This window comes from Monopterus albus, unplaced genomic scaffold (assembly GCF_001952655.1).
Source record: "Monopterus albus unplaced genomic scaffold, M_albus_1.0 scaffold47.1, whole genome shotgun sequence".
Classification (NCBI taxonomy): Eukaryota; Metazoa; Chordata; class Actinopteri; order Synbranchiformes; family Synbranchidae; genus Monopterus; species Monopterus albus.
This window is the reverse complement of record NW_018127927.1, coordinates 1727944-1738685: the sequence shown is the minus strand read 5'-3', so window position 1 is coordinate 1738685 and position 10742 is coordinate 1727944. Positions and strand designations below refer to the sequence as shown.

General features: G+C 38.9%; 1 protein-coding gene across 4 annotated transcripts in view; it reads left to right on the top strand.

Annotated features, from left to right (window-relative positions):
* The first annotated feature begins 478 nt into the window (after window positions 1-478).
* The window catches only part of tmlhe (trimethyllysine hydroxylase, epsilon), a 40353-nt gene continuing 30089 nt past the window's right edge, over window positions 479-10742 (top strand). For 3 of the 4 annotated variants that reach the window (XR_002274997.1, XR_002274996.1, XM_020600517.1), the window contains exons 1-5: window positions 479-1079; window positions 1184-1360; window positions 3362-3641; window positions 3792-3911; window positions 4161-4397. Coding sequence is in view for 2 of the 4 variants with exons in the window: in XM_020600517.1 (XP_020456173.1) it covers window positions 920-1079; window positions 1184-1360; window positions 3362-3641; window positions 3792-3911; window positions 4161-4397 (974 nt within the window). In the remaining 2 variants the exon portion in view is untranslated. Of the gene's footprint in view, window positions 1080-1183; window positions 1361-3361; window positions 3642-3791; window positions 3912-4160; window positions 4398-6501; window positions 6535-10742 lie in introns of those variants that run through there. The other variant, XM_020600518.1, reaches the window with a different exon arrangement.

The window sequence follows — 10742 nt, the reverse complement described above, 5'->3', positions numbered from 1 at the left end:
CCGCATGCTCTCCAGGAGCGATAATTGATGCGAGCGTGATCCAGTAGAAGTTGGCGTCCATTGCCCATGCTGTGCTAGGGTGACGTGCAGCCAAGATAACATGTAGCATTGTTGGTTTTAATTGTTTTGATCGTTTCTATGCTATTCCTTAACAGTGGCTTTACGTGTTGCAGGGGTGATAGCTGCTGCTGCTTTGCTTATGTGGTGCTTTGCTTATGCAACGTTTTGCCTTGTTTGCTTTTATGTTAAGAGGGTTACCTAGCATTATGTTCCCTATTTATTGTATTGTTTCCAATAGGGTTTAGTCAATTTTATGGTGTGAACAGTGTGTGAATGGTTTTATGCACAGGGAGGCAAGGCCCTCTTATATTTGGTTGATGTGATTAATTGATTTGTGGTGTTTATTTAATGGTGCCTTGACCTGTTGACTGACCATTTTATTCCTGTTCTGCACTGTATGTATTGAGGGGGGGGGACTTCTTACTTAAAACATTTTCATTGTTAAATTGTACTCTGACTCAAAGTTTTATCTGTGTGAGTAACTCCAACGTCTCCGTGTTTGCAGATCTATCTGGGGGTAGCAGCTCAGTACTGGGGAAGTTTGCATGAGTTTGACCTCTGAAAACAGGAGGGGTTTTATTCTTGGGGAACTACTAAGAGTTACTACGGTCTGAGTTGCCTAGGCCTGTATATTTGCCTGGTCTCACATGCCTTGTTTAATAATTAATCTCATACTTGCTATTCGTACTGAGCTTTTTTTTATGAGATGAATGTTTCTGTGCAAGTGAAGTGCTAAAGCGCAAGAAACAGTTTTCCTTCGGGTTGGTCGGTTGTGCATGGTGATTTCGTGCTGGAAGACGTAGGGAAACATTATCTCGCATTTGGGGTGTATTCAATTCGATTGATTAAAGAACTGGTTATGGCCGGGATGTTTGGCACATTAAACAGGAACTTGCGACCGACTTTGAAACGGGTTCAGCTGCTGTCGGTTCTCAGAAACACACCGTGGAGTCACGAGGTGCAGATCCGTGCCTGCGCTGCGGCTGCGGCTACTTTTCAGTTACGTGAAGGCTACCTTGGTAGGTGTAATGACATTCTTGTAACGCTATACGTGCTTGTGATGCAAATAATTCGTTTTTCTGTTAAAATCTCACTATTAAACCCCTGTATATGAAATTGCCAGTGCTGAACTATGGAGTGACCCCGATGTATTTTAACTACGTGTGGCTGCGGGATCACTGCCACTCCGCCTCCTCGTATAACGCTGCCACTAACCAGAGAAACGTGGACACTGGCAGTATAGACCTCAGCATCCGTCCTGACAAAGCAGCGGTGGAAGATGGTCACCTCGTCCTGACATGTAAGTCAAGTACAGCAGTCATGTTCCAGTGCCTGCACCTCAGAGAATTCAGAGTAAATGCATCCCAATGACAGTTACGCAAGACTGATGACAAAACTAATTTGATAGATCTCCAAGTTCTACACTGTTATCTAATCACACTTGTTACGTAAAATCATTAACACAAATTTATTATGAGTCATTTAAAAAACTGATTTTTATTGGTTGGGCAAAAGGTTTTACAACATAAACTAACCCATAACAGATTTAAAACAATGGCATTTACACATGTGGCCTGAAATCACATTTAATGATTTACTTTTAGTGAACCACTACATGTCGTCTAGGAATTCTCTGTATGAGATCTCGGGTATCTTTCTTTATAACAAACAAGATACAGCTGGGTGCAAAAGTTTGCATCCCTTACTTTGAAATGGCAAAAAGAGCAAAACAAAATTTGTTTCCTCCTCAGCATAAATCGTATGCACATTCAGCTGGTATAAATGCTTCTTCATTAACAGAAGTAACAAAATGGTCAGGGAGCATATAAAGAAAGTTGTAGTAAAATAACAATGTGTCGTTTTAGCCCATTCTCCATGGAGTATACTTGTTCCAAGTTGACCAGAGAGGACATACAAAGTATGAGATAATTTCATGAAGGGACAGGCAAACCTTTGCACTGATATTATTTTGCTATTTTTGTTTTCTGATTTTGGTTGATGAAGTAACATTTGCACTAGCTTAATAGGCATTAAACTATTATGTTGCAGAGAAAAAATATTTTACCTTTTGTCATCTCACAGTAAGGAAATGCAAACCTTTGCACTAAACTGTGCAATTTATTTGAGTCCTATTAAGTTTGAGTGTTCATTGCCAATTCACATCAACACATACAAAGAAGACTAACTGTAAATGACTTAAAGTGCATAATCATTATACATGGCAGTTTTCTACACAGGCAGAGGTGAAGTGGACTCTTCCCTTTGTCACAATCATGTTTTATAGTGGAAAGACGGAGTCCGTTCCCTCTGTCTCATCAGTCAGTCCTTTTGGGTGTTGTCAGGTTATAGCACAAGACCCTGGATGTTTTTTTTTTAAATGATATAAAGATGTAAAAGGAGTATGTAACATTAATTTAGACACCAGCCTCTATCAGCAACCAGTGAACTGCAACATCTTTAAGTGACTGACAGAACAGTTGGCCTGTAAGCTACCAGTAGTTGGACACAATGAAGACTCAAAGTCTCACTTGTGCTGTTTCCAATAAAGCTGCTGAATACATTTTATTTTAGAAAACCTTCTCACCATCAAAGTATTGTCATAGCCAAAATGCAGGCAATTGTTCCTCAAACTTCTGCATTGGTTCTGCAGGTGAGAGAAGCTATAGGATTCTCCTTTCATAACACATGCTGCACAGGACACAGCAGACCTTCAAGCCAACATCTCCTGTTGCTCTGAAACCCTAGCAGGCAGAAGTGAACTAGCTTTACTAGGACAAAACCCAGACTAGCTGGAGCTAGAAAAATAAAGACCATGCCTAATTTAGTTTTGAGTAAGAGGAATAAATGGTCTCTCAGTAGCCAGGAGAGGAAAAGAAAATGAGTGCTAAGATGTATACACAAATAGAAATTATAAAAGTGTAAAATTCTAAGATTTTTACCAAAGGCCTCTCGAGAGCACAGGGTGCATAAGCAATTAGATAAACTGTAAGATTAACAAAAATGCTGGGGGCCCTCATCTTTTCAGTTTTTTTAGAGTACTTCATATTACTAAACAAATTTGCAGTTCATAAAGTAATAAAAATTTAACAAAGTATCTCAGGCTAAGGAGCTGTTTTGTTTAGATGGTAATCCTGCTTTACTGCACCTTGCCAATAATAAATATTAAGTGTGTGTGTGTGTTACTGAGCATAAACTATACAAATCAATTTAGCATTTTTACAATATCCTGTATGTTGACTCACACACTGATGCCCCAGCTATAGTATAACTAATAGGAATGTTTTCCACGTCTGTATCCCAGGGCCCGGTGGTCATGTCTCAAAGCACAGTCTTAGCTGGCTAGCCAAGAACAGCTACGAAAGAACAAAAGACTGCACCATACAGCCACGCATCCTTTGGAACTCAGACATCTATAAAAAGGCAAACATACAGTCAGCCAAATGGGATACATTTATGAGCTGTGATGATGAACTGAAGAAGTTTCTTCAGAACTACCTTCTGTATGGGATTGCTTTTGTTGACAATGTTCCAGCTACAGTTGAGGCCACAGAGGCAGTCACCCAGAGGGTCAGTGTCATCAGGTAAGAGTTTATTCCTATGGAGAAACTCTTTATTCTACAAATGCCATATCCTGCATTAGCAGTTTGTGTTTGGTGGCAGTGTTCTTTGGCAGTGTAGATGTTCCACCTTGCTTGCTTATTCCTAATCCACTTGTGTTACTTATTCACAAGGGAGACCACATACGGAAGAATGTGGAGCTTCACTTCAGATTTTTCCAGGGGAGACACTGCTTACAGCCAGTTGGCCCTGGACCGTCACACTGACACCTCATACTTTCAGGAACCATGTGGGTAAGCATAGGATTTCAAAACGGCCCCAATGCAGTGGAATTTGGTTTGTGAAGAAGACGCATTTGAAAAAAAATCAGCAGCAGTGTCTTCCAAGAAACCATGCTGCTGTTACTTTGAGTAGTCAGATGGTTTTCATTATAGCAAGCAATTTTAATTCACATATAGATCTTGCCTTTTTTTAAATAAACTCAGAACCTTTTAAGCTTAGTGTCACCTTGTTTTGCTTCATACCGCTAATTGTTTTTGCAGAATCCAGGTTTTCCACTGCCTCAAGCATGAAGGAACTGGGGGAAGGACACTACTCGTGGATGGGTTTTATGCTGCAGAAAAATTATGCCAGCAATCACCTAAAAGCTTCGAGCTGCTTGCCCATGTGCCCATCAAGCATGAGTACATTGAAAACACCGACAACCACAAAAACCACATGATAGGCATCGGCCCTGTGCTTAATGTCTATCCTTGGAACAAAGAAATTTACCTCATCCGGTAAGTCAGCACTTAAATTTGATGTCCTTAATTTACCCATGTTTTATCAGCGTATTTACAGGTTCAGTGTTTTTCTAAATTCCAGCTAATTAACTTTACTAAAACCTTGTTTTCTTTACATTGTGCTCTGTTTTTATTCAATGTATCATTTATTGATGGTTGCAGTCTAATCAGAGTCAAATTTTATTTATATAGCCCAATCTCACAAATTTGCCACAAGGGTCTTTACAATCTATACAGCATAAGAAACCCACTTGCCTTAGACCTCTAATCAGATAAGGGCCCCCACCCTCCCTGCCAAATAAAACTAACTAGAGAAATGCATTTCCTGTCGAATGCGTGTGGATTCTATGTGCTGAGGGATCGCCCTGAAAATGCTGAACATTTTGACACCTGAAAGGCATATCTACCTGAAGGTATGCTGAAGTACAATTTTCCCATTATTTTGAATGGGGGAAGATTTTCAAAATAAAGCTAAATATTTCAGAAGTGTAGAAAAATTCTGAGTCGAAGCATGAATGTCCTGGGAGAGCTGAACATTTTGATACCTGAAATAAGTGAAGGTATGCTGAAGTACAATTTTTTTCCCAATCATTTGAATGGAGCAAGATTTTCACAATAAAGCTACAAATTTCAAAAGTATGAAGTTTAGAAAAATTCTGCACAGACGCATGAATGTCCTTGAAGAGCTCAACATTTTGATAGCTGAAAGTATGCTGAAATAGAATTTTCCCATTAATTTGAATAAGGAACAAGATTTTTAAAAAAGCTAAATATTTACAAAAGTTCTGAATAGAAGCATGAATGTCCTTGAAGAGCTCAACATTTTGATAGCTGAAAGTATGCTGAAATAGAATTTTCCCATTAATTTGAATAAGGAACAAGATTTTTAAAAAAGCTAAATATTTACAAAAGTTCTGAATAGAAGCATGAATGTCCTTGAAGAGCTGAACATTCTGATAGCTGAAAGTATTAAATAAAAATTTCCCAATTCTTTTGAATGGGGCAAAAGTTTCAAAATAAAGCTAAATATTTCAAAGGTATGAAGTCTAGAAAAACTCTGAAAAGAATCATGAATGTCCTTGAGGAGCTAAACACTTTAATAGCTGAAAGTATGCTGAAGTAGAATTTCCCCATTCATTTGAATGGGGCAAAATTGTCAGAATAAATGCTGAATATTTTCAAAAGTATGAAAGTTGTAAAAAACCTTGACTATACGCCATAATGTCCTGAAAAACCTGAACATTTTGATACCAGAATGGCTTTTCTTGCTGAAAGTATACTGAATTAAGATGTGATCATTTTCCTATTGGTCCCCACAAAGTAGGTAAAAGCAGTAGTGTTGTAGGTGGGTGGCTGGTTGGTTTTGTCTTGTGCAAACCAACCCCTGATGGGACACCTTTCTTGTGTGGACTTTTTGGGTGGTCCACACAAGGAAAATGCTAGGATAGGCTCCTTTATCCTAAAGAATGGTCTGTAAGTTTCAGAACATTTCCACATACAGAGAAGTCAGAAATGTGTGCCAGCTTGTGCCTTAAAAGTATCATGCTCTGATTAAATACTGCTTAAGCTGAATTCATGCAATACTGCCTGTGTCTTAAAGGGCTCAGACAGGGAAGCTTAGAAATGGGTGGGAATCAAGCAATATTTATAACACCTGGAGCTTGAGGCTCACCTTCAACTAATGTTGCATTAAATGCATGCCTCAACACTGTGGTAGTAACACAATCGGTGTGCTGAGAGATACAATGAGGAGAGAACTGTGAAAGCTGAATTAGACAAAGAAAAACTGCAAATTGTCCAGGTGTTAGCATGGCTAAGAAGAACCGGACTTCACAGGTAAGATTAATGAAACTAGTTTTTTTTTTTTTTTTTTTTTTTTTAATGTAAATCCTGATGGTTGTTGAATATTGCAGGTGACCAAACCTAAGCTGGTGCTTATTTACAGCTAGACTTCCTCATGTGATCACATGCCCTGTATATTTAAATTGTCTTTGAAGATATGCCAACTTTATGCAGGAAAATAAACCTGATGTATGCTTTATTTGTAACAGTTTTTCTGTAACATTGTCAATATGTTTCAAATTTACTCTGAATTTTACAGATGAACAGAAAAAGGAAGGTACAACAGGAATTGGTATGTATATATTTATGCTTTTTATTTTGTTGTGGGCTACAGCAATGCAGCCCAACTGAAAAACTTTATAGGTTCATTATTTGAATAACTACTATTCTAATCTGCTTGTTCTTTCAGAAGGACTGTGCCACAGATAACTCTCTGTCAGAATCCATTCCTAACCTGGAAAGTGAATATATCCCATCATCTGAAGAAGAACCCTGCAACACAAACAGCAATGATGGGAATCCTGATGACAGTGGCGACAATGAGGATCCTGCCACAAGGGTCAAAAAAGAAAGTGGGACAAGCGTCATTACTGTGTATATTGCAAAAACCACAAAGTAAAATGGCACGGCATCTGAAGCGGAAACACAGCAGTGAAACAGAAGTGGCCCTAGCAATGTGTCTTTCATCAACATCAAAGAAGTGTCACCAAACATTTGAGCAACTTCATAGGAAGGGAAATTATTATCATAACATTGAGGTGTTGCAGAAGGGTGAGGGCAAGATAGTAACCTATAGACAGCCATCAAAATATGCAAATGCAGAAGATTATTTGCCATGCAACATTTGCTATGGGTTCTTCATAAAAGATGAACTATGGAAACATGAGAAATGGTGTCACGGAACAATGTTTGAGTCAGAAGTTGAATCCCATTGATCCCACTCAGAAGATGTGATGAAGCTGCATAAAGTATTGAAGTCCACAGCAGAGGAGGCAAAAGTGAAACTCATGGAAGCGCCTAACCCTAAAGCATACAAGATTCTCAGTGAGTGCCTTCTCTCACAAATCATACTTTTCAATCGAAGACGGCAAGGTGAGGCAGCAAAATTGCCTTTGTTGACCTATAGGAACAGAACCAAATGAGGACATTATTTCAAAACTGGAACAAAATTTGAGTCATGAGTTTACCACGTTGGTGATAAGAGGGAAGAGAGGCTGTAAAGTACCAGTGAGATGACAAAAGCACTTGATTTCCTCATTGAACAAAAGGGTGAGGACAATGGCATTTTGGGTAGTAATGAGCACGTCTTTGCAAGACAGCATTCTGATTCTCATCTCCGCGGTTCAGACTGTTTGAGGAACTATGCAGCTGCAAGTGGGGCAAGAAAGCCTGAAACACTCACGTCAACCCACCTGAGGAAACATGTGGCTACACTTAGTCAGATAATGAACCTGAAAGAAAATGAGTTGGATCAACTTGCCAATTTTATGGGACGCGATATTCGTATTCATCGTGAATACTATCTAACCGAGAACACACTTCAGGTTGCAAAGATGAGCAAGCGAACATGGAACTGAGGTTTACAAAGGCAAATCTCTTGAGATTGATTTGGGCATAGAAAGTGAGTAGAAAATAGATTTCATAATAGAATGCAATTTATACTTAATGTGTTTTTTTTGTTTTACTCGCCACTTTAGTATGTGAAATGAGACGTTTCCAAAATGTTTTTTATCAAAACAGGTGGTTTGTCTTCTGAAGTTAGAGCTGTACAGAAGTCTCAAGTCAGTGAAAGTGAGAAGTCTTTGGAACCAGCTCAAGACTCCTATGGTATGAAGCCGTCAGAGCTGTTACCTTGAATATCAGCTTTCTTTCCCATCTATAAATGACAGAATAACTAAAAATGTCCATCCTGGTTATTTCTTCTCATTAAGGGTCCTCCAAACGCAAGAGGTCAAAGATGGCATCTGAATCAAGTTTCAGACGGTATGAACTTTTTTTTTTTTTGGGTCATGCGAGGAGCACTGTGGAATGAAACATTGCATTATCTGATAAGACAATGATTCGTGGTTAATAGTGAGGTGATGCTGCAGAAGAATCAGACATGCTGACTCAACAGGCCTCAGCTACAGGACCATCACACAAGCTCAAAAGGACAGAGAAAACAGGTACTGCTCAGTTCTCAGACTTGAGTAGTGTTAATTACAGTAGATGTGGATTAACAACACATTACAAATTCGATCAGATAAATTTTGGATTTATCAATATTGAGAATGTATCACATTTGTCATTTCTATTTCAGCTGTGGACCTACAGTTACTCAGCAAAAACAAACGCCAGCACAGGCTGTGGAGTTCTGCAGAAAAAGCAGCGGTGTGGCAACAACTGGGGCAGTGCATCACTATGTAAAGAGGTCTGCCTCAAGGCACTTGAAGCAGAACCAGCACTGGGCAGTCACAACTGGAAAGATTTAAAGAATAATGTCCACAACTCCATGTCAAAAAAGGAAATTGTTGTAGTTCATTTTTAATGTTGTGCAAATAAAGCCAGTTGTGACTAATTTCGTGTGCTAAGTGTTTATCAAGCTTCTATCAATGGAGTGGGTGAATTAAAATAGGTAAATCAAGATTAGAGGACTTTGACAAACATTGCTTTCAGTGTTACTGGTGTTACGCAAACTTAGCAAGTGACCTAAAGTTTAGATGTCTGCAAAACTACCCAGTTTTAAATGCAGAGATGCATACCATTTTATAATACATTTTTAATAGATGTAAATACACTTTACATTGGCAAAATTAAACCACATGCTTCATCTCTAATGCTGTGGTTTGGGTTAACCAGGAAAGTAAGATGGGACAGTTATGAAAAATCTGGTGATGTAACCTGCATTGGTTTGGTGCTTTGTGACAAAGTCCAATTCACCAAATCTGCTTGGCAACAGGCTCCGGTCCTCACACGTGTAAAAGAATTTTTTTTTTTTTTTTCGAGTTTTCTGAATTCTGAAGTGACATTTTGATTCTCTATTGCCACCTCATGATGGATTTGTGTTTTGCACCATTGTAGCTATAGAAGTGGTGGCCCTCACAAAGAAGTCACAGAACGTGGGCCACACAGGTGTGTGTGTCCCTCAGGTGGCAGCTTGGTTTTAAATCAGGCACACAGAGCAATGGGTTGTCTGGGTTGCAGGCCCCCTGTGTGTGCAAGACAGCTCCTGGTGAAGCAGAACTTGGGATATGCTATGTGGGTCTAGGTGTGGGTGTGAAACAGGTCTCTGTTAAAATGTAAATAGGCTGTTGGTCACAAGGAGATGCAGACATCCTGCCTCAACAGAAGTTACAGTATTAACAGATTTGACTTGATTCTCAATACAATTGTAAGATATGTAAGCAAGGAAAATGTATTAAGAATAACCAAAGCTCAGTAGTTCTGGGCAATCATCAATACAGCTGTAATGTGTATAAACAAGGAAAATAAAGTTATGAAAGGTAACTAAAGGGAATGAAAGGCATGAGAAGTAACTAGAGTCTAAGACTCAAATCTTGCAATCATAACAATAAAAAAGGAAAGGCTATTTCCTTAAAATAGATCCCAATGGGAGCATGTACAAAGAACAAAATGGGACCAAGCACAGATCGTTGGGGGACACCACATGAAAGGATATTTGAGGACTACAAACGGGTACCAATATTACAGTAAAACTTCTATTGGTGAGAAGATCTGAACCAGTTAAGAACAGTACCTTGAATTTCTATGCACTGCTCCAAACGAGACAAGAGGATTCCATGATCCACTGTATCGAAGGCAGCAGTGAGATCTAAAAGCACCAATAAAACCAAATCCCCGGCATCCCTAGCCAACAGGATGTCATTACTGATTTTTAATAACCGAATAACCGATCGACATCTTTGGCCATTACCGACCTGATGGAGGATATAACAAGTGCTATGGATGAGAAAAAATTTACGATGGGGATATTTATTGACCTAAGAAAAGCATTTGATACAATTAATCATGAACTATTAATGGACAAGTTAGAGAAATATGGGATTAGAGGAATAGTTTGGAAGTGGATCAGAAGTTATTTGACACAGAGGCGTCAAATTGTGAGGTTGGGTGAATACCAATCGAGTGAGCTGGATATTGTATGTGGAGTGCCTCAGGGCTCTGTTTTGGGACCTAAACTGTTTATATTATACATCAATGATATATGTAAGGTTTCTGAAACTGTTAAAATGGTTTTGTTTGCTGATGATACTACCATTTGGGCATCTGATGAAAACTTACGGCAACTCTCGGTAAGGGTTTCAGAGGAATTTGTGAAGATAAAGAAATGGTGTGATAGTAATTTACTATCTTTGAATTTGGAGAAAACTAAATATATGATATTTGGGAACCGTAGACCACATAATGAACTTCAATTGAGAATGCGGGGTGCTAATATCGAATGAGTGTATGAAATCAAATTTTTGGGTGTCATGGTTGACGACAGATTATCCTGGAAAT